This window comes from Battus philenor, unplaced genomic scaffold (assembly GCF_028537555.1).
Source record: "Battus philenor isolate CCGP_79_NKW_IND1 unplaced genomic scaffold, ilBatPhil1.0.hap1 SCAF_2, whole genome shotgun sequence".
Classification (NCBI taxonomy): domain Eukaryota; kingdom Metazoa; phylum Arthropoda; class Insecta; order Lepidoptera; family Papilionidae; genus Battus; species Battus philenor.
Genome location: NW_027181682.1, coordinates 13,831,241 through 13,855,710, shown reverse-complemented (window position 1 = coordinate 13,855,710; position 24,470 = coordinate 13,831,241). Strand labels below are relative to the sequence as shown.

Sequence of the window (24,470 nt, the reverse complement as noted above, 5' to 3'; positions counted from 1 at the left end):
AAGTTTTTATAACGCTTATCGTAAGAATGAATAATATTACTAGCCTTGGAAACTTTTTAAGTGGTCGATGCCCAACAAAGATTAAAGACTTGAGATAATTTAAAGAAAATGAAATAAAAATCATGCCTAAATTTTCAAATATATATTACAATTATAATATAAATAAATACATCAACTAAGATATCCCAACTAAATAAACAGAGAAATCATTTTTGAATAGTAATTTATAAATCGCGTTTCTCTTTAGATGTTTTATGTAATTAAAAGTTAAATAAAGGGTTACACTTGCATCCGTAAAACTAGAGCTTCGTCTGCAGATAAGTCCAAATAAGTCGCCAAAACATTATCACTGAAAAAAAAATATGATTTAATAAATTTATCGTTGTCTTAACTCATATACACCTATTGCATGGCATAGGCCACCCACAAAGATATTTATGGAGGGATATACCTTAATTGCTAGGCTTGGCAGGCGGGTTGGCAATCATAGTATGTTATGATGGTACTTAGATAAATCGTATGTAATGAAGATATATAAGATTATTGTGGAATTGAACTCACGACCTATGATCACAAATCTCAGTCCTCAACTAATGGATTACAACTGCTCGTAATAAATTGTTTTAAAAACATAATAAACGCTGTAAAATTTCCTTTACCTGAATGTCCTCGATGACTGAACACTACTAACTTCTACTTCCAGCTGACCAAATACTAAATCGAATGCAGTTAAATTTACAATTTGATAAGATTTTCCCAGATTCATTACTATTACGTAAGTATCATCATTATACCATCTGAAAAATACGAAACAGTACAAAATAAATAAAGGACAGATCGTCGGGTAGGTGGATAAGTTACTATATTTGATTTGTAATAAGAAACGGCAGTGATAATGGAACAGAGAGTGTATGATAAACAGGAGAAAAATTTAGAAGCAAAATACTAAAAAGGTTATACACAACATTATTTTGATTTAGTTAAAAATAAATAGCAATATTCAATTATTAGTAATTTCATTAAACAAACAATTTCTTTATCATTGGCTATCTTATATAACGTCTATGTATAATTGTTAGCACATTAACTTTTGAAATAAAATTCATTCATAAATCCTGTGCAGAAATATTATACCTAAAGGTTAGAGATAAGTAGCAAATAAGTTTTGTAAAGATAAAAGTACTGAACGTAGCAGTAGTTATAAAATTACTAACCTTTTAAAAGCGAATACGTCAGGGTTGATAGCAAGCGATTCAAATCGGCCGAGACGGAACGCCGGCCGCATTCGCAAGTTCGTCAAAGTTCGATAAACTTGATAGTGTGATCGCACAGCAGATCGCTGATTTGCTACATTCAAACTTTCGAATCTATCGGCGACAGGAAGCCATGGCTTGGCCGCAGTCGAAAATCCTGCGAACAAAATGTGAGTTTCACGATTGATCGTATTATGGAACGAGTTTTTAAGTAGGGCAAAGATGGTACAGAAAATAGAGCAGAGAAAATCTAATGCATTAAAAAAGCTAGTTTTGGCAGATCTTTTGTCTAATATGAAAATTGTGAATAACTTTATCTGATGAATTTAAATGGACCAAGTTATAATAAACAACATCACATGAGCATTGTAGAACTGACAAAGAAAGACAGGCTAGGAAAACATACCATCGATGCTTTTATAATTTGAAGCTGGAAAAATATAAACAGCATAAATAAAGACAACCTCAACAAATTGGTCAATTTACATGGTTTCAGACCATTGAAATTTGAGAATAATACTCGAACATTTCGTAAAACAATAAAACGCAGACAACAGGGTGGCGTCACCAAAGGTGTTCAAAGTGACACCCACCTTTTCCTCAAGTGTAAATAATCAGTCGTATAAGTATATTTATTTGAAAATAATTACCTGCGCTCACGCCGTTATTCCACTGGAAAGGTGTACGTACTGGATCTCGGGAGACGTCGATAAAGTTGACAGGATCGTTTGTACTACAAGCTCGCGGGTCCTTCGTATCGACCCACGGTACAAACCCGTTTACCATACCTATTTCTTCTCCCTGTATTAATAAAAACCAAATGTTTTTTACTTTGTGCCACATAAAGAACTCTTAAAAATAAATTTTACTTGCTTCATAACAATAACTAAATCAAAAGTGACAAAAGCTTATGGTAAGGTGTCTCAATGTTTCATGGCTTCACATTGTAGGTGTCGAGAGAGTATGATGTTCTAGGCTGACGACCTGCTTAGTAGGAGATAGTAAGCACACAGCCTTGCAATTTTTTTTCCTTTGTAATTCACCTTCACTACCAGACACATATTATACAAATTTGTTTTTAATAAATAATCACGATAAATTTCAGACGTAGTATAATCATATTTCTGTAAACATTGCTTGAACGAACACATTTTTTGTTTCCTCCCTTTTTATTATTTTTTAACAACACATACAGCTATTTAATAATACAGATGATGAGATAAATAATTTTAACTCGACGAATTGGCAAGTTGAAGCAGTCGGCAGGGTACATAGCCCTCGAAACAGATGGCCGTTAGAACCTTCAGGTACTGAAATAGAGTACACGGATAGGCAAACGCAGCGTAGGAACATCCACCCGTACAGTGTACAAAGGACCTTGTAAAGATCATCAGAAAATCCTGTATGCAGGCTGCTTCTAGCCAGTCCTTTAGGATACCTATAATGGAGGTCTAAGTCTAGGATACGGACGTCTTATAGCTGAAACGATAATGAAGTTGTAAGATGTATCTATCCCATATAAGATCAACAAAAAACAGTGGCACTTAATAAGAATCGTTTTAAATAATAAACAATCATTGCCGCTCTTACCATGTAAGTAAACGCTATTCCAGGCAGTAATAGAACAAGCATGTTGAAGGCATCTACTAACTCTGTTCTAAAGCGAGATGCAATACGTGAAGTGTCGTGATCTCCGGTCTGAAATATTAAATAATTTTACATGTGATAGTTAAGTCTTAAATATTATTTTTAAAAAAATAATTACTTAATTACTTTTACCTATTTTAAAAGAATTTCATGTTATGATTTTATTTCTCCGAAAAGGACTACGCAAATTCAGATTACTAATAATAGTATATTTAAAATAAGAAGGTTATAAAAAGCAGCCTATTTTAAAATCCTGATGAAATTGCGACTAATAAACATATATCCAACACAATTGAATATATTAAAAAGATTTTATAGAACAAATATGTACGTTTTATGTAAAAAAAACATTTTCTAGTATTCGTAATTATTTTTTATATATGCTCTGTTAAAATTACGTAATCCTCTTCCCCCCCTTTTTTAATATTTCTTGTGTTTCTTTTTCGAATAGATACTTTTAAGGCTACATATAGTGGTAAACTCAAATCAAGGACAAACATTTTATCATACTATTTTATGGTCAATTTTATTTTCAGACATCTTTAAACCTTTTAACAGTAAAAATTTAGAAGAGAAATTCTGGAATTAGTGTTATTCTCTCAGCTGATACAAATCTTAGACGATTTACCTTCATAAAGATTAAATAGGCTAATAACAAGATAAAATATTTCAGACTAAGCCGCCCAAATTTTTTATACCAGGTAACTAAAATTTACTATTCTGGTTTATATTAATAATAGGAGATAAATTCGTATTTCGGAGCAACAGCGTCTGGTATAATTTTCATTATAACAACACACTTTCAATACCACATAGTTTTAGAGAATGGTCTTATATTCGACTAACATCACAATAATAGCTCTAGTTTTCAAAAATCTGGCAGCTCAAGCGACAACTGTTTTTATACCATGAGCGTGTCTTTATTTATAGGTGACAAGAAACGAATTATATTCGTCCAACATCAATAATTCCTTTTTCAAAATTTTTTGTTTACAAATTAACTATATTTCCTGCTATAATGAATTTTCAACCATTACGCAATTCTACAACGTAGTGACATCTACGAATACTTTTATCATTTACTAAATTTTTAAACCTTACCACCCAATTAGCAGGTTTTCCCAGTGGCATATATGAAATCCATCTGTCTACAGCGTGTTTCAAATCTCTGGCGTCTGACTCTTTGGAGATGTCATCAATCAAAACGTTATTCACAGGTATATGGGCACCGGCATGGTAACCATCGCCGTAGTATCGCACTGCGGTTTTAATGCTACTTCTTGCCACTGTTATCATAACTCTGAATAAAAACAATGATTAGCTTTAATCGTTGAATGAATGAAATTTAAAAACTTAGTAAAGTAATCAATAAATAAATGAAGAGTAGTCAATTATTTTAGAATGACATCATAAATACAGCTTCTTTAATACAATTTAGAAATTAATATCGCATGTTTTCAATATTATATACATTGTATATATATATATATATAGATATATATAAAAATGTGTGTGTATGTGAGTATACATATATATATGAATGTATATATATCTTTGCTTGTACTCATTACTGATTTTTAACACTTTTTATAGAATTAAACTATATTTTGAAGAAATAATAAACTAAATTGAATTTACGTTGATAATTGGCTATGAATTTTGTTTACATTTGCATTGGTCAATATTTATTGAGCACCATATTTTTATTTATTTTCACATCATTAAATAGAGCAATAACTTTAAGTAGTATAAAGAATGACAGGACAGTTAGTTTGTTAGTTTTTTAAAGAAAAAAATAATATTCAAGTACTTATTGTTTTTAAAAGCAATCTTGAAGCACTTCATAAAATTAAATTAATATACGTGGAACCTTTATATATTTCGTAAAGATCTCAATTTAAAATCGGGATCGGAAATGTGTTTCCAATTATTATTTTAATTACATTTTGTAGCAAACCTTGTAAAGTTATTCCTTAAAGTAATAGCATCAAAGACGTCACGGAACTGCGTCACGATGTCAAATGTCTCCTCTTGATCTTTTGTATAAACATGAAACAAGTATTCATAGTCGTCCGGATTGAAGCCCGGTTTTCCTGACTTTGGTTCATCCGGAAAACGTCCACCGAATGTATCTTTATCGGTTTCAAACAGATAATTTATAGAACCAAATCTCATTCCCGCGACACCTTTCTCCAGCCAGTATTTAACGATGTTCTGAAAATATATTTAAATGTGTAAACTTTTTAATTTTTTTCTGTACTCTATATTATTGAACACTTGCAATAAATTATTATATTTCCATTAATCTACCACATAGGTGTATAAATACATATACACGTTTATCAGTGTCACGCTGTTTGTATCAGATAAGTTCGTGAGTAATTCATGATTCAATGTTATTATCATAGCCATGTCAGCCGATAGACGCCCACTGCAAAACACAGGACCTCTCAAAGTCGCCCCTATTACGAATATTGCGCTGCCTACATCTAGCTCCTTCCCCGGACCTATATGAGTCGTATTTATGACTCAACTTATCTGATAACTGATCTTAATTGTTTTCTGATAAATTAAACATCACCAGCCGTTTCATACTGAATGATTATGAAACTGACTTCAGCTTACACGTACATAGATGGGCACTATTCGAATAAAAAGAAGATTGTTTTCTTTCTACTATAAAAATAATGTTTGTACATATTGTTTTTGTTCTAATTTCAAAACTTAAATTATTATAATAGTAATAGTAGTTCATACTTAGTGTATAAGTCACTTGATTTGTAAGTTACTTAGTTCTGTTTTATTTTTGCTTGTATTTTTATCATAATTTTTAGTCTTTTGTGTGTATTTTATACACTAAAGAATAACATAAGGTATCTGTAAAAATCTGTTTTTTTTTTACTTTGCAAACTTTACTAAAAACATAAACAATAAAACTAAAAAGTATTTACTTTTCTATTCAAGGAGAGAGTCTATGAAACGGCTAGCACACTTAAGAAAGGTTGCAGCAATTTATTGTGATTTGATCAGGACGTCTGTCGGGTTCAGCGTCAACTAATATTCTGTTTCCATAGTTAAACCATTCTTACCTTCATTTCTTCTCCTACTACAGGATTTCGGTAATTAAGATCTGGTTCAGCACTGTTGAACTGATGAAGGTAAAACTGATCTCTGCTCGGCATATATGTCCAAGCACTTTTTCCGAACACACTTATCTATTTAAATAAAAATTTAAATAGTTATAAATAAATATAACACGTTTTTTAGGACATATAAACTATATCAAAGCGTTGTCAAAAAATATTAATTTATTGTATAACCAATACATAAGAAATCAATTTAAAAATATCATATTTTTTTTCTATAAAAATAATTCTGTAAAACGCGCTTTTGTTCAAGATCTATTTCTATAACTTCATCCAATAGTACTACATTGTTTTAAATAATTTTTAATGTAGTACTTCACTAAAGATATAACAAAGTAACTATTTATAGGCACACCAAGTGACTTTATCTATTTCAAAGTTCTGAATATAACTATTTTTATATTTAGGTAAACCTTTTTAATCTTTTTTTACTGCCTGCATTTTTTGATATAGCATTACATTATAGCCATATACTTTTGTCACATAAATTGTACATTAGTTAGTACCAATTATAAGAATTTAATCTAGTAACATCATTCGTCTTTCAATGAAAATAATTTAGTACATTTATAAATTCTTTCAATAATAGATTAAAAAAATTGAAACCAATTTACCCAATTGTTCGGTGGTTGCCTTCTACCGTTCGTGTCAATGTGCCCGTTCTCCCAAACGTACCAATCGCTGTAATATTCATCTTTATTTGACGACTTAATGAACCACTCACTTTCATTGCTCGTGTGATTCGGAACGAAGTCCAAAATAATTTTTATATCTGTAAAAAATATAAACAGTTTAATACTGACGTGAATCTAATATTTCCGATAAAGTAAAAGTTTTAAAATATTCCTCACATTTAAACTTTAATTTTAACTTTAATATTATTTTTACGAGTGTTCAAAAGTCTACATGTATATCTATTAAATACTCTGTGTTGAGTAGTGGTAGCTCAGCGGTAGTGGTCTGACTTGCAACCGTAGGCCGCGGGTTCGATTCCTGATTCCCGAAATACAATCTTACGTAATTCACACTTTATGCATTCATTATATAGTAGCAATCCATTGCTCATAAACAAGTATCCAGAGGATGGACAGTAACGTCCTCTGCATACCATAATACAACACTGCGATTGCCAACCAGCCTGCCAGCCTGGCAATTATGGTATATCCCCCCATAGTTATCATTGGGTGAGAGCTATACCTTGCAACGGACATTTATGAGCTGAAACTACGAAGACAATATGTATGTGAAAGCATATCTTTGTTATATCCTCTTATTTAAATGTGTTTATTAGTAATTAGATAAAAGAAATAGGTTTTTGTTACGTGTAGGTAGTAAATATAAATTTTTATTTTCTATCCCTACATTTACACACCCTCCTACTTCTTATCTATGTATTACTTTAGATCAATTAAAAGAGATCACTACACAAAGTAATAAAAGTGAATATATATACACAAACAACAGCTTTCATTACAGAAAGAACAGGTTTGAATAAAATTTATATGACTTTTAAGCAATCGTAATGAAATCATTGTAACAATTTTAATTAACTCTGAGGTCATATTGTATTTAACTATTCATACTACGTACTTAAAGCGTCGGCCTTCTTAATAAGCTGTTCGAAATCCTCCAGAGACCCGTATTCAGGTTGAATGGCGTAAAAATCCGATATGTCGTAACCAAAGTCAAACATCGGAGATTTGAAAATCGGCGACAACCATGCAGCATCAACTCCAAGATCTTTTAAATAGTCCAATCTAGATATGATACCTACAAAAACAATAGAAGTTAGATTCCATTTTTTCTCCTGATACGAATGTATAAAAGAAAAACTATTAAAATATGTGTGTGACATATTGAACTACTAAGGCATCATTTTTTTCATGTAAAGTACAACGCCGGATGAGATGTGGGATTCTTAAATACATTGCAATTATCTTCGCAGATTTTGAAACATATAATAGCTTGTGCAGATAATACGTGTAAAAATTTGATATCTAGAGGCTCTCTGAGAGAACGGTTTAGTAAAGAAATTATAATGACGATGAAAAATATTTATATCCAAATACATATAACAATACATACATATATTTATATAATTACGTATATACACACACTTATATATATATATATATATATATATATATATATATACATATATATATATATATAAATTTATCAGACGTTCTGATCTGTCTGCATAAGAATACCAATAAATTAAAGGAAAATAGCGATGTGGGTTAACAACAGAAATAAAGACAAGCTTGTTATATATACCTTTCTCTAGACTTTATAAAATGTGTAAAACTTACGGAACACTTCTATGTCATTTCTTTAAACTAAAACTTAAACAAAAAATCCTATTACAGTGTAAGGGATTTTTATAAACTATATTAAAGCTTGGAAAAGAATTGCTCTACTGTACTTAAGATATTATTAAAGTAACCACAAAAAACCCGTCTGAATTTTTAGGTTCTTCCCAGATTTCTTTCCCAGGTCGCGTTTGGAACTCTCGTAGCGTTAAATTGAAGGATGCCTTTATAGAGAAATTATTAGGAGAGCTCAAATAGATTTTAATTTCTATGTAATTGGTATCTTCTGGCATCGTTTTCATAACTTACACGACTAGTCTCTTTGAATGAACATATGTAATATAATTTTTATTATTTATAACTATACTGTACATATATCCCCAATACAAGCAGGTGTACAATACCTTTTTTAATTGTAATTTATCTTGTACCTCAAATTGATAGATTTATTTAATTGTCGATATTATTATTATGCAACGAAAAATCACTAACGATTTAAATTCTTCTAACAAATATGTAATTTTAATGATTAAGTTCATTTAATTCTTATATTAGACTTATTTTTCATTTATTTATATGAAAAACTAAACCAGCTTTAAGTATATATGAATTAATAGCGTAATTAAACTAAGAGACAATAAGAAGTCTTCCCTTAGAGTGTGTTGTGGACCAAAAACCATTAGATTATATTGTAGGTTTTTAGTGTTCATTTTTACTCACCGTTTATATCGCCTATTCCGTCACCGTCGCTGTCGACGAAGGATCTGGGATATATCTGATAAAACAAAGCCGTTTCCCACCAATCCGTTTTAATGTTTATATTCTCGTATCTCGCGTCTGCGCCATTAGCTATTAATAAGCTTATGATAATCTCGGGAACTATAAAGAAATACCAAAAATTAGTAACAAAAAATATCAACTTCAAATAGGTGCTTACAAATTTTTTTTGGACAGGTCTTTCCCTTATCAATTTATACAGACGCTTTGAAGTACAAATCCTTTGAAAGGTTCTTAATAATATTGGATAAAGTAACTTTTTTTAAACTAGGCTTTGATGTTTTTTTTATGTAGTTCGGAAAACGAAGCCTTTGATTTGAAGCCTTCAAAAGAATAAATTAATACATTAATTTAATCATATAATTTAATATGAAAGTATGCTATTTAAAGAATGAACAGGTACGTAAAGTGTTATGATTTAGGCTAATATATAAAAAACCGTATGATTTGCTCAAATCGGCAGTTTATAAGATCAAATTCATTTTTTGTTACCATTTACACAAAATGATAAATTACGTAAATTATGAAAAAGTTTAAAAACAAAAAACGCTACCGAATGTATACTTTAAAATAACGTTTTAATGCCATATATATTTGGTTATTTTACCAGCAAAATATATAGCTATGATAAATATTCGGTGCTAAAACGGATTTAGTCTTTTGACATATAGTATTAGAGGAATACGTTACGGATACCATAGACGCATAAAAGTCCATTCACAACCAACTAAAAATGCAGACAACGCTTTCTAAGATATTCTACTACGTCTTTGGTTATTTTGGTATAAAGAGATATCTTAGACAAACCTTTGGTCGTAGATAAAACAAACGGTAAGAGAGCGCATGGATGGTCATAAACCTGCAGGTCTGATCAAGTTAAATCAAATAACTGAACTCTCTATTACCACTGTCATGAGTAAAATAGAGGATAAGCTAGCATGAGCAACGGCAACAAGAGCTGGTGTTTTAAGATCGACACGATTTTTAGCAATGAATGAACGAATGCGAAGAAGAATCTTTTTAATTGACACTCTTTAAAAAGTGTAGCCTAGCGGATTGGACAGTTGAAGTAGCAGTGGGTTTAATGGAGGATGACTGAGATCTTTAAATACATATAATATAAGAGGAGACAACGTAAGATCAAATAAAGCGTAGGGCATCTATCCCTATTGTTAAGTTCTTTGGAACACGCTAGATGCTTCCAACCGATTCTATATGTTCTAAATTCAAAATTATGATGATTATGGTTCAGACGAACACGACTGTTAGTAATAAAGAAACGATTGAAAAGAAGTCTATAACCAAAGAGTACTTACATCTGACAGGTAGGAAAATTTTCATTTTATTAATTATATTAAAATCAATGTCTCACAATAACTCTTCGTTACATTTAATACTATAAATGAACCGCATAGAAATCGTTTATACGTTTTATAATCCACTAAACGTAAATATTGATAGAACACTTTTATATTAGTGTAAACTTTGATCTAAATTGTCATTGTGATAAAACTAATGTTTTTAAACACGGGTTTTGCATATTACAGTATCATTCAATGGAATACTTCTAAGCTGGAATGAACGCTAAGGTGATATAATTGTCAGCTATTGAATAATATTCCTTTTTCATTGTATGTGAGTACAATGAAAATTAATGTGTAATAATTGATACATTGTAAGTCTTTTGTTAAATAGTCTCATTATTTTCTTAGATACAGTAATCCAACATATAACACATTATTTATGTAATCTAATTTTATTGAGATTTTATAAAAAGTGTTTTGCTAATAATTTACGTAAGATGTTATATTTATCTACTTTGTATTCCTGACTTTGGTTGATTTTATTAAATGCATTATCATTCATAACAAATTCTTTCAAATATTTGATTTTAGCTTCTTTATTAACCAAAATAATGTGCATTTGTTATATTGTAGATATACGGGGTCATTTCAGCTTAAAAATGAGCATTTTTTAGTGAAAGACAAGATTACATCGCTAATAACACCTGAGTGATCACCCATCATCATGACAATAAATTCCTCTCCCCCGCCATCAATCTTCAATAGGACCGGTTAAAAGCAAGCTACATTCTGCGTCTTCCGAAGACATTAACAAGGTCCTTTGTTCACCCCAAAGGCTATCTATATTCCTATACAAATAGTGTCAGAGTATTCCACCGGTGCTCAGTGCTGTATTGGCCAAGCCATATCATAAGACTAAAGGATTGACGGACCATAATTCAAGTTTCAAGAGAGTTCACTTGTCATTACTAAAATAACAGCGCAATCGTGATTCAAAAGCCAATTGCCCACAAAATACGTACGAGGAGCATTATCCACGGATAACTGCAAATAAAAGAAATTACTATTAAGGCTATATTATACCAACCCAAATTACAGAAACTACAAATTAAAATACAAACAATTATTATTGATATGTATGCGTATGTTAAATGTAAGTTGTAAATGTAATTTAAGTTACTGTTTAACTGTATTAATTTATTTATTTTATAATGAGAGTGAAGATGTATGTCAATGTGTACACCTAAACAAACAAATAATTTATACGGTGCAATATTTTTTTTTGTGAAATAAAATGAAATCTAATCACGCGAACATCAGCAGGCATAGGTTTATGTATGGAATCTTTCGTAGTTTTTGGTTTTGGATATATCCGGTTTCACCTTTCGTTGCTTCCATCTTCTAGTAAGCGAACCCGTAATATGAGAATATAAGTAGAGAGATACAATTTTACTACTGCTCTATTATTTTATATATACGAAGTCTACATAAAATAAATAATATAAAAAATTAATTTTATCCATTTTAAAATCAAAACCATAAATATTACAGACGACAAAGAGAAAAAAGTTAGTTTTATTATCATTATAACAGCGTTATTGTAGTTGCTACGTGAATTAATCCTGAAGGTAGTACAATTTAATGTTTATTCAGTTCAGTTTAAGCTTCATTGTTCCCTTTCAATTGCCGGTGGCCACCAGAATAATCGCTTTTCTACTTACGATAAGATATTTGAGGGGGAGCCTACCCGTGTAGTGCGAATGGTTTGGGTTCCCCGAAACGAGTACGTAATCCACAAACATTTATACTGCGTGAATACATTCGGACTGTTTTCACTAAACTATTTAACGTTTAGTTAAAGCATTATTTTATAACAATTATGTCAGTATTACGCATGTGAAGTTCTTGTATTACGTACATGGCGCTAATAACATTTTACATCGCGCTATCGGTAAAAAGGTGTCATAGGCATTGTTAGTTTTAAGATTCCTTCATGAAGAACCTTTGAATGTAACGGTGAACACACCCACTTTTGGACCCTGGCGTAATTACACTAGATGGATTGGTTTAATTTAAAGTAATTCTTAACTGACTGACAATTTAAGAAAGTTAATTTAAAATATCACGAATGTAGTATCTCTGACTGTTCCTGAATCTTCTCACTCCATCTCTTATACAAAGTACATTTTTCATAAGTTTTTTTTAAATATCTCTTTGCTTATTATATAGTATTTATTTTAGAAAGGACTCAGAAATACAATAATAATATTAATTGTCTTTATTTGTTTCAGGTAAGAGAAAACGAGTATCATCGCTGTAAATACACTAGAGTTTAAGGAACCAAAACGTGAGTTTATCTAAATATTTTACAACAAAAACTAAAAAAATTGGTTAAAAGATAAATGACCTGATCATACAGTAGTCGGGACTTTTGGCTCGTTAACTTTTGAATAAATTTGTCAGGTTATTGAAGTAAAATTTCATGGTTGATTTGATACAACACTGCTTTGTAATATCAATGGTCGAGACTTGTGCCAAAATAGTATTTTAACTAATACTCTATTGAATTTAAATAATGATATTTTTGTTTTTAATTATTTAATAAATAATAACTTCATTATCACCTCAAAAAAATACTTCTCATGCCATTTACAGTTACAAAATATATACTTATATAGAAAATGAACTGAGAAAAATTTCATCTCAAAAATAGTGTGTTTATAAAACTCTAACACAGAAAAGTATTACAATCGTAAGCCTCAGAAATGTAAACCTGGAATATTTTATATTTAATTAGAAATAATTTCATGATAAATTGTTTTACCATTACGTTATGTTCAAATCACAATGAACGGTGCAAATGGAAAAGTGAATTTATTATTGCAATAATATAATCCTTACTAAGTTTTAATATTATAATTTTTTTTTATAAATATTCCCACAATACATTCTCTAGCTCCGAAACTCAAAAAATTTGATATTTCAAGTTTAGAAACAATCTTGTTTATTTACTTAATTTTATATACTTAGTTGCAAGACTAATATCTTCTCAGGGAGTGGAGTTACCAACTAACGTAACGTAAACTTAATATTAAACAATAAAAATTTTATTTTTTTTAAATCAAAATTACAAAATAGAATGTGAACTTTGAACAAAGCATTATTTTTTATGCAATGCATTTATGCGCCATCACTGTTATCTGTTTTAAAATGGTTAAGAGTGTCTAATTAAGGATATTCTGTTTCTCCATCGTTTCTTCTTCAGATCTTGTGGAAATCATCAATCTTGTAAATCTCAATAATTCGGAGCATGTACAGGACTTTGGTTGCGATATAGACGTTTTTGTCTTGCAAAATCAGTGCATTTTGCGAATATCAAACTTTTCCATTTACGTGCGCCTCCGATTTGCATTTCGCAGCTTCCCGGGTCACATCATTGAGCCAAAGTACACAAACTTGCTCACGAACTCTAGCTCCGCAAGTTCACACTCGAATACAACGTAATATTGATACCACCTCGGTATTTAATTGTACGAGAAAGTAAATCCTTTTCGTAAACACTATACGTACGTAAAATGACCTTTGTAACAGGAATTTTTAGTTATTTTTACTTGTTACTATTACCTTAGAAAATCGCGTACTCTCCCGATTTCCATACCGTACGTAAATTTACGGAAATAAATATTCTTTACATATTCACACGTTGTTTACGTTTTTATATGTAAAATGCATTTCCAGGCGTAAAAGTGTTCAAGTTATTAATGGAAATATAAAGTATTTGAGGAAGAGTGGTTAATAAACATCATACTTCATAAATTAGAAGCTAGTTATTTTAAAACCATTTTCATGTATGCATTTTTCATTGCAATTTATTTTTCTCAAGGGAACCATTTATTATAAGTGTATGTTTCATACGAATGTAGATATAAAACTTACATATAAATGTATATTTAATACTAATCTTTGAGTACAAACTAAACAATGAATCCTTGTCAAAAATATTGACAAGATTCACTATTTATAAGCGTTTGAAATTTGTACAAGTTATAAATAGAAGCCATTATTTAAATTTTAAAAGTCACCCCGCAACTTCACGCATTTCTTTTAATCGATCTGTTTTGCTTCATTACCGCATAGAAAGCGTGACCTCACTACTTGAATAATAAAGACATCGTTGACGCCATTTTGTCGTTCACTGTTCTTTAATTCATTATACGTAAATGGTGCTTGTAGGCAACGCCTTACTGCAGTTTTTTGCCTTGACTTTACGGTCCCCTAATGTGTTTTGTCATTAGTACAGACGCGTACGTCAGCTTAATGAGAAGTAAATCTAACGAAATTGTGTTTTTTTATTATTAATTCGTTAATAATGTGCATGGAGATAAAATAAGTAATTTTCGTATTTTTTGGTACATTGAATAACATATTATTTAATAAATTTTAACCATGTGTACATTTCTGTTGATTACAGCTAGAATTGTTGATTAAAGCAACTTGGAACTGGCAGCGTACGAACTTAAAATTGAAATGCCCGTCAGCTGGTTAAGCTGGGGTTTAAATCCTTATGATCCTACATTTAATTTAGAAGCCTGTTAGAATATTTTATTTACAATGTTTTAAAGACATGTATTTAGATAACTGGATTATAAAGAGAACTGTTTTTTACAAATTAAATTGTTCATTTTTTAAAAGTAATATATATAATTTTTTGAAGTTGAAGTATTTTTATGTCAAATTAGTATCGTTTTTTGACGTACACGAGTGATCGATGTAAATAAACCTAAGTGAGTAATAATATGTATAAATAAACAAATGCTTTTGTTCATACAACTCGTATTATCGCTACAAATAATCACACCAATGAGAAATATGAATATTGAAATTTCTTTATTCGTGTTACTGTAATGAAATTTAATTTTAACTTCTTTAATTAATAAATAATATATTTTTTATTGGACTTTGGGTTCAAAGAATTTATGGTCATAAAACTTATACAAACTTTGCTTACTATGGGATAAGATACATTAATATACAATTTTCAAAACCAAGCCATTTGCTCAACTAATTCACAAATATTTTTACACAGTTATTTTTAAAAAGTCCATTATCATTACATTCCTTCAGTTAATTAGGTAAGCTTTTATAATCCTTTTTTAAATTTCGTTTTCTTTCAATAATTAGTACGGATTAGTACATTAATTAGTTGGAATTTAAATCTTATTCTTAAATGAATGTTGTGCTTTTATTATAGCGTCTAATGGATTGCAGGGATCTTGAATTTATTATATTTTTATAGTATTATTATAAAAAAAATATTCTTTGTTCTATTATTTATTTGTATATAGTCGACAAGGACTGAGATTAGAATTGTTTCGAGTTTTTCTCTAGGTTTTTCCGGATAGAATTAACATTTTGAAGCTGATAAGACTATATTTAAACACATATTTAAATATATAAAATTGTATATTTATACTATTACATACATAATATTTGAAATAATAAATATTTGTTTAATTTAATATTTACTTGTTACAATATTAGTTCCATTGAAATATCGTTTATATAGAAATCACAAAATTTAGTTACATTATGTGATCTCTTTGAATTTTGCCGACAGAACCGATACCAGGAAATTGGTGAAATTGAAACGGGTTCATAATCCGATTGTAAACGCTTCCTCGCTGAAGGATAAAAGCTTCGAAAATGTGTTGTACTTAATTTTATTATGTTTTATATTTTAACAAAATAATTTTATTAAATATTTTACATTGAGTTCTACGTCGCGAATTTAACTTAATCTGCGTCTTAATTGTTATATTTCTAAGCGATTTTTAACAAATATAAAAATAATTACTTACAAAATTATTGTTATACTTAAGGTGGTAAAAATTATAATAGGAATTTTTTCTGTTATCGCAAAATATTTTTTAACTAACTTAAACTATTTTCTCTCGCTCTTAATGTGGGTATTCAGTGACATTGCTGCATTTATTAACTAATGCTTAACTTAGTTTGGTTTCAAAACTGTGTTACAGAACCCGCTCAACTGAAATATCTGATACTTAAAAGTGTATGAATATAACATATGTTTCAGTATGATATATATGTCACACCGTATATCAAATTATATATTTATCTTAATTGTTAACAAGGTAAATTGGTCCGCTTCCGCTGAGATTCAAACCTGCACTCCCAGAGTGAGTCTAGTAACAAGTCAGACGCTTTAAGAACATGGCCTTTGGCATTTACAGCTTCAGGGCATAGCGCTGAAGGCTCTTAGATCAGACCTAAGACAACCGTGTGATCGGTTGCAGTTATCGGGATAAGAGACGCCACCCATGTTACTCTCACAAGCTATATACGTATAAACATGTATAAAAGGCTTGTGAAATTACTACTCGTGTAATACTCCATTCGACACCTTCACTTAATACCTAGTTAATACATTTCCAAGTTACTTTATTGTTATGTATCGGCAAGCGCACAGGACGTCCAGTTACAAGGTTACACTTTACAACGACGCGTCCACACGTTAGTGGTCGCCACTTAAGAACTTTTCGGCCACAAGGGCTATCGGTTGCACAAGTGATGTGCTCCACGCACTGCCAATTCAGACGAGCCACCTTCGAGCTACGTCAGTGACCTTGGTTCTTTTGTTTCTAATTCATATTCATGTAATTCTAAATACTTTAAATACAGACCACACTGTTACCTATAACAGTGTGGTTTGTATTTAGATTATTGTATTTGTTGAGCCTGCTCCATCGATAAGTAAATACTATCATTATATATAATCGATAAGTATATTCTATTAATATGCCAAATCAAGGAATAACACAATATGTTTCTCGAATACATAACACTTCATAACCATGAGATAATTAAATTTAGAATTTCTGAAAGTTCGTGCGCATATTTAGCGTTGGTTTAAATCGCATACACTCAGTAACTCGAATTATAAATTCACAGAGCCTTATTTAACTTGCGACTATTCTCTTTCAAGAATACATTTACCTCGTGTGAATACGTAAAATATTACAGAAAAACATGTCGTAAAATAATCATATCAAAGATTTTGAAACACAAACAAAATGTAATTCAGAAATGAAAACCTTGCAAAAGCGTTTAACGGATCCCATTGATTTACACTCACAAGTTTTGTCATCATTTCAGCCGTAAAACACATATGAAAACTTTATATCTACAAACTATATTTTCCATTATAACAAACCCGAAAAAATCTTATCTTAGGATAGTATGAAAATTCCGTCAAGGCGTTTTTAGACAGAGATATTAATTACTGAGAAGGAGTAGAAAACTGACCAATAATAATTGACTTAATATTTGCTAACGTAAGATTTAATTTCCCTGTCATATGAACACTTTGTTCTATACTAATCAACGCTACAAAAATAATGTCTCTGTAAACTAAAGACAGAACAACACAACTAACAAACTTATTTCTTTCTGATAAATCTTTGTCGTTTCCCTTGATAAACATAAACTTAAACCGCTGATTAATTATTCTATAAATTGCAACGTTTATTTACATATATCCTTTATATTTTTGGTTAGTTATTTAATGTTATTCTTAAAGGTTTAAAGGTTATTTCGCACAAAAAATCAGAACATTAATTTTGCGATAAAATCAATTTTGTTCTTCGTTCGTTCTTCTAACAATTTAACAAAGGATAACAGAAATCTATTTCTATCTATTGTCGTTCCTACAAAAAGTTGTCAATCGTTCCATATCAGTAATTTTCGCGTTCGCTTTGTTAGAATGGGTATCTTTGTCGGTGTTAAATTAGGTTGATAACTTTGATTTCGCGAGGGAAGATGAAAAGTATAGTCGATTCATTTATTACATCTCAGTTCGCCCGATTTTATTGAATTTTATCAAAAGCCACAAAGCCAATTTAATACTCATGTATTGAACGACTTTTATTTGATTTCGGAGAAATGTGTTAATATTTTTTTGTACTGTATTACAATTCTGAACATTTTCAGAAGAGCATATTTAAAAAAGTCTATTTTGACATCGGCCATTTCTATTGTTCGTATAAAATAAAAGCAGATAAAATTATATGAAATTCATTTTATTCATTGAAATATTCTTCGACGGCTTTATGTAGGTTTACGGAAACAACTGCTCTCGGGCGGGAAGAAACTATTTGTAATTCAAATGAATCTGGTTCGCATTTCCGTCCAGGCTGTGAGGCATTCTAGTATTTTAAACCTATTTTCCCTTTACAAAATACAACTTTAAGAAATATTAATATATTATCAAGCTATAATGAGGTTAATAAGTAATCTGCATAGTAGGTTCAATATATAACATATATCATAAAGAATACATTACATCGTATTCTAGACTTTTCAGAGGACTGAAAAAGAAAATTGTCGTTATTCCTACTGTTCTGTTGTCTTAAGTGGAAAAAGTTTAGTGTGATGTATTGTATTGTATTCTAGTTGTTGTTCTACTGTTCTTTTATATAGCATATCAGCTATCCCCGGACGCTTCGCTTTAAAAGTATTATAGCCAAGTATTACGGCTGTAAGAGTTAAATTTTAAAAATATGTTTTCTGACTTGAATAAATTCATCGTCATCATCATAGCTCTAGAGTATCTACTGCCGGACATAGGCCTCCCAGACGATATTCTTCGTAGCTTTAAGGTGAAGGTTGATCTTTTTTGTGCCATGTACCATCTATGCTTTTCTAAAATTCTTAGGTCTCCCTATACAACATACATAATATATATATATATATATATATATATATATATATATTAAAGCGATAGTCTCAAATGCATATCAAGTCACTTTTCGTTTTACCTCGAATGAAGTAAATAAATATCTTCGTAATAATATAACACTGCACAATTTTTCTTAAACTGCTGCCAAAATTTGTTATCACAAATTTATCATCCGCCACTAGCGCAATAAAATATCAAACTAAAAATATGCATACTTCAGTATAAATTACTTTTATATTCATATATGAGAGCTGTGGTAGCCTAGCGGTAAAGGACTAAGAGTTGCGATCGTTGGTCTTGGGTTCGATCCCTGAGATAAAATCTAATCAATTTGTGCATTAATTACGAGTATATAGGATTTCCACTGCTCACAAACAAGTTTCCAGAGGATGGACAGCAGTGTCCTCAGCGTACCATAATGCCACACTGCGATCGCCAACCTGCCTGCCAAACGTGGCGATTACTGTATATCCCCCATAAATCTTTGGTGGAGGGCTATGTCTTGCAATGGGTATCTATGCACTAAACCGACAACGCTAAACATTTTTTTTACATTTATTTTTAGAAATAAAACATACATCTCTTTAAAGTTAATATCATGGTACAAACTTCATTTATTTCGCGCAGTAAGATAAGTCTCGTGTCCGAGTATAAACAGCTTTGCACAGCGTAGGAATGCAATTTAGAAAAAAATTCTCAATACGTTTTTAACAAGAATTCCTCGCATATTTATTACGATGTCAAGTTACTTGAAATGAAGTTTTATTAATTATTATTACCTCTTAATATTAATAGTACTTATAATATGATAATAAATAGAACAAACAATATAATTCTTCAATAAATAGTAATTTATTAACAATCTAAAACAGTCTGATACTACTATACTATATATATATATATATACTTATATACATCATCAAAAAAGACGTACACGTATAAAATATTGTAGCAATGTAAAACAAAAAAAGTAATAAAAAAATATAAACTCATTGAGAAATACGTTTTGGTAATTGTGATATGATCACGTTGTTTATTGGGGCATATGATATCCTAATCGTTAAACATTAATTGTATCTAAAACAAAATAATAAGAAATGTACATTAAAAAATATATCCATAAGTAAAAAGATGAACTCCCTACAAATTATTTGTTATAATTACAGCGCTTATTAACAGTACATGTAATAACCTAAAACAAAAGAATATCAAAAGTAAAAACATTTTTTTACGTAGAGTAAGACATTAAATCTCCGTAATTTTTGGTACCATGTCTATTGTTATATACGCCAAATTACCTAAAACAAAAGATTATTAAGAGTATACAAAAAAAAATTCCACAAGGTAAAACACGAACTCACTGTAAATTATGATATGATAACGGTGTCTATTGAAGTATGCCTTTTATTAAATTTATGGCATCGACAGCCACGGCCACTCTTGTTCATTTATTCTTACAGCCATTAATTTTTTAGCGCTAGCCATTTCAGTTTGATAATGTTAATAACAGTTAGTGTTTTATATATATTTATTTTATTATTACAGAACGCTGCATCTGTAGTAAATTACATACTTTTTTATTATCATACTCGAAGATGTAGTTAAAATAACAAAATTTTAAAATTAAATTATTTATCTGTACACAAATACATCAAGTATCGTTCAGAAATTAAATGAACTTTCCTTGTAAAACGAACAGTTAAAAAAAATAAGAGTGCTTAAATAAAAGAAACAATATATCGATTATTTCGTCCACATAGGTAAGACGTTCACACACAGGCTGTAAAAATGACTTTGTTAAGGTCATAAGACACGGTGAAAGCGTGCTGCTTCCAACCAGCCCAATGGAAAATATATGGGGGAAGCCCCGCATTAAACGTCATCAACCTCGGACCGGTAAACATAGCATAGATCGTCCACCTAATACGTGGACAAAAACCTTGTCACGGTCGCCCAAATACTCGAGACACCGGCTGATTTCAACTGGTGCTGTTGGAAGTCTATGCAATAAGCTTACGTCCAGCCATGGACGTCCTTTAGCTGAATTGATAATGATTATGATATACATATATATAGTAAAATAACGTATGTAGTTACCCGTAAAAGAATAACTTAAGTATATCTCAAGACAGTTACATCTCCTATACTAAGGTAATGCCAAGTTTCATACCCGCTAAATTTATTTCGCCTATTCTTCTCAGGTCTGAGGGATTTCTTTAGAATAAGTTGTATGCTCAACTTGACATCAATAACATATGTAGATGTAAATCGTTTGTTAGATAAACAATTTTTCGAATTTTAAATTTAATAAATCAGTCAAATAAATTTTGGGGATCGCCTGAATATATTTAACGTGGCAACACTGCCTGGTTTACATCCGCATTATAGCAATAGAGGTTCAAAATTCCGGAATCGAATCCTCTTTACCCCGGCACTACGTGGGAGATGTCTTACATTATTCAAGCGACGACTTCACGCTTCCAGCGCGGTAATGAAGCGGACCGGATCCAATTTAAAGGCTTTTACTGAAATTTTCAAATCTCCTTCCGATATAATTTAAACAATAAAATAGTTTGCAAAACATGCTAAAAATCAGTTTAATTTTAATAACGTTTACTTTTGATTAACGTTTTCGTAGCGCAGGATCTCCACCCATAAGGCACATATATAACCTTTTTGGGGTTATCAAAAAACGCTCAATGCAGGCCGCTTTCCAACTTGTCCTTTCGAGAAACTATGAAGGAGAACTATGTCCAACAGTAAACATCCTACGGTTGGAATGAACATAAGTATTTTCTGTTATATGAGCTTTTAGAACCCGTGGTATATATTTATATGTGATGAAATCAACTGAGCTTATGCAGATATGGCTATCAATCAATCTTGACACAAAGTTAAATTATCCGGGTTTTTGAAATACAAACAATCAGATACAGATTTGCATACAATCGTCGTTTTGGAAACAAAAACAAAAGAAATAAATATATTCATAAATAAAAACAAGTAGACGTGACTCGTCAGTAAATATAACTTAAAAATTGCTGCATGTCCACCAGCATTTACTTTTGTTGTTACAGAATATCGAAGTAAAGCCAATTAAATAATTTCGCAAGACCGAGCGAGGCTTAAGGTTTATTAATCCGTTAAGAGCTTTGACTTTGCTCGACCCTTGCTTAGTTTTGTTATTTAAATTTTTAAAACAAGATCGCATATGTATACTCTTTAGTAATCCGGTGAAATTGCAGTTAGTATAGTAATTGCGGTCTGTGCTGAACTTGCAAAGAAGCCGTCGAGTTTTTCTACCTTTAAAGAGGTTCTTCGACGAATTAGCAAATGTCACTTGATAAACTGTATAAGACAGGACAAAAAAAATCGACCACGAGAATATTAAATTGCTTGGTAGCCATTGCCTCTTTAAATGTTTACGATGAGTCATCGTATAATGTACATGTTGAATAATGTTGCAAATCCTCTGTACACACGTTAAATTGGTGGTTCCACATCATTGCAGGCGAATAGATGATGGAAAAATGACATTTTGCATAGCAAATGTGCCGAACAAAGTTAGACAGTATTATCGACTTTACATATTTAGTGTATGTAATTAAAATTAAATAAAATTAGGTTTTGTCACCCCTATTAAAATTTAATGTTTTCAAAATTATAATTAATTTTTGATTTCATTATCTTTAATATTAGGTACTTACAAACTTGACAATGTATTTTATGTTCACAATTTTTTACGAATAACACAAGAATTTGTTTCTTGTGTCTTTATATCTACTAAAATATACCGATTTTAATAGATTTTAAGATACACATATCTTAAACACATATATTCAAAATTGTGAATCATTTATTAAAAAATACATTTTATGTATGTACATTTTTCTGTATTCTAGTATTCCCCAGAATCTTTTTCTTTAATTAATAATATACAGAGAATTACATATTTTTTATAGTAAATCATATTTCTTTACGGTCGCTACTGGACTATTTGTAGTTATGTTAAGATATAATTTTTTTATAAACTTAAGATTGTTCTTAAGTTTATAAAAAAATTATATCTTAATCATTTTTCAATCTTTATCATCTCTCAATCTTTATCATTTTACCTTTTTATAGTTTTTACACTTATAACTAATCAGGATGATATTGTTATCATCCTGATTAGTTATAAGTGTAAAAACTATAAAAAGGTAAAATGATAAAGATCATTTGCTCTAAATTATGGTAAAGTATTAATTATTCTAAAATCAATGGTTTCAAAAATAATAAAATACGTTAACATAATTTTGTAATAAAAAATGTTCATCATCATTAATTATCTCTGCCTATAGACGCGCACTACAAGACACAGATCGCCTAATTCAGGTTACTATACATTAAAACTAATTACTGTTGCCAGATGTTATTCGCCTGTCGCAATCTAATATACAATTAAAATTATTTTCGCTTGTGATAAGTTTATACAGAAGGATTGAAAATAGGTGTAAATTTTTTGAAGCTTTTTACTGAAAAATGAGCTCTTTTTCTTACGTGACTCATATGATAAGTTGCTTTGATCATTGGAGAACTTCAAATTGACTATCCCTGCTTTTTCTACTATTTTTATGGAGAAATCTTTTACTTTTGTCGCTGTCAGGTTATAGAATGTGCTACCAGAACCAATCACATGCGTCAAATCGCTGTCAGCATTTAAAAAAAAATTTAAAAGAGCACTTCCTTCTCCTTTAAAATAGGATATAGTGTAGCATCTCTTAATTAATCGTATTTATGTAGTACCTCTCCCACGTAAATATTTATTTATACATGTATATATATATATATGTATAAGTAAGTATTATTGTCTGCATATATGAATGTATTTATTTGTATGTACGTACATCATAAACTGCCCTCTACTTCATGTTTTTCATCTCCATCTATAGGTTGTCTGGTAGAGTTCGCCTTAGACCATAATTGTTTCTTTTTTTGCCTCTATTTATTGTGTTTAGTGTACAAAAAAGTGTTAATAGTTAAAGTGAGCTAAACATTCACAACTTTAAAGCTTTATAACTATTATTTTTATTTCTGTATATTATCTTTGACACCATAAGTTATATTTATTTATATTCAGTTCTATTGTATTGTAATAAATTTTGAAGTCTACGTACGTTTGAAGGCGTACTATTTTCATTTTATTCCGCCTATTTCCGAGCATAAATGACTCTATGCGAATAAAATCGTAACGCGAGCCGGAAAGCTATGAAACGTGACGCAGTTATGAGAGGCAA

The 24,470-nt window shown here is 30.3% G+C and overlaps 2 protein-coding genes across 2 annotated transcripts in view; one reads left to right on the top strand and one right to left on the bottom strand.

Moving 5' to 3' along the window:
• Pde1c (Phosphodiesterase 1c) overlaps nt 1–24,470 on the top strand; it is a 193,635-nt gene that overhangs the window by 65,262 nt on the left and 103,903 nt on the right. The window lies entirely within an intron of this gene.
• LOC137922255 (maltase 2-like) lies at nt 243–7,754 on the bottom strand. Its single transcript, XM_068765212.1, has 10 exons — nt 7,637–7,754; nt 6,661–6,818; nt 5,990–6,115; nt 4,858–5,114; nt 4,002–4,200; nt 2,844–2,951; nt 1,904–2,054; nt 1,215–1,410; nt 660–797; nt 243–349 (listed from the first exon to the last, which is right to left on the bottom strand). The coding sequence occupies exons 1-10, from the start codon at nt 7,737–7,739 to the stop codon at nt 280–282; spliced, it is 1,506 nt and encodes a 501-aa protein (XP_068621313.1). The 5' UTR covers nt 7,740–7,754; the 3' UTR covers nt 243–279.

What these genes read in the sequence shown, in the direction of transcription:
- LOC137922255 (XM_068765212.1), bottom strand. Translation starts at nt 7,739, where the DNA reads ATGTTTGACTTTGGTTACGACATATCGGATTTTTACGCCATTCAACCT. An exon ending in TAAGAAGGCCGACGCTTTAA is followed by an intron (nt 6,819 to 7,636) that starts GTACGTAGTATG and finishes TATTTTTTACAG; the next exon opens with ATATAAAAATTATTTTGGAC. An exon ending in GAATAGCGTTTACTTACATG is followed by an intron (nt 2,055 to 2,843) that starts GTAAGAGCGGCA and finishes TTATTAATACAG; the next exon opens with GGAGAAGAAATAGGTATGGT.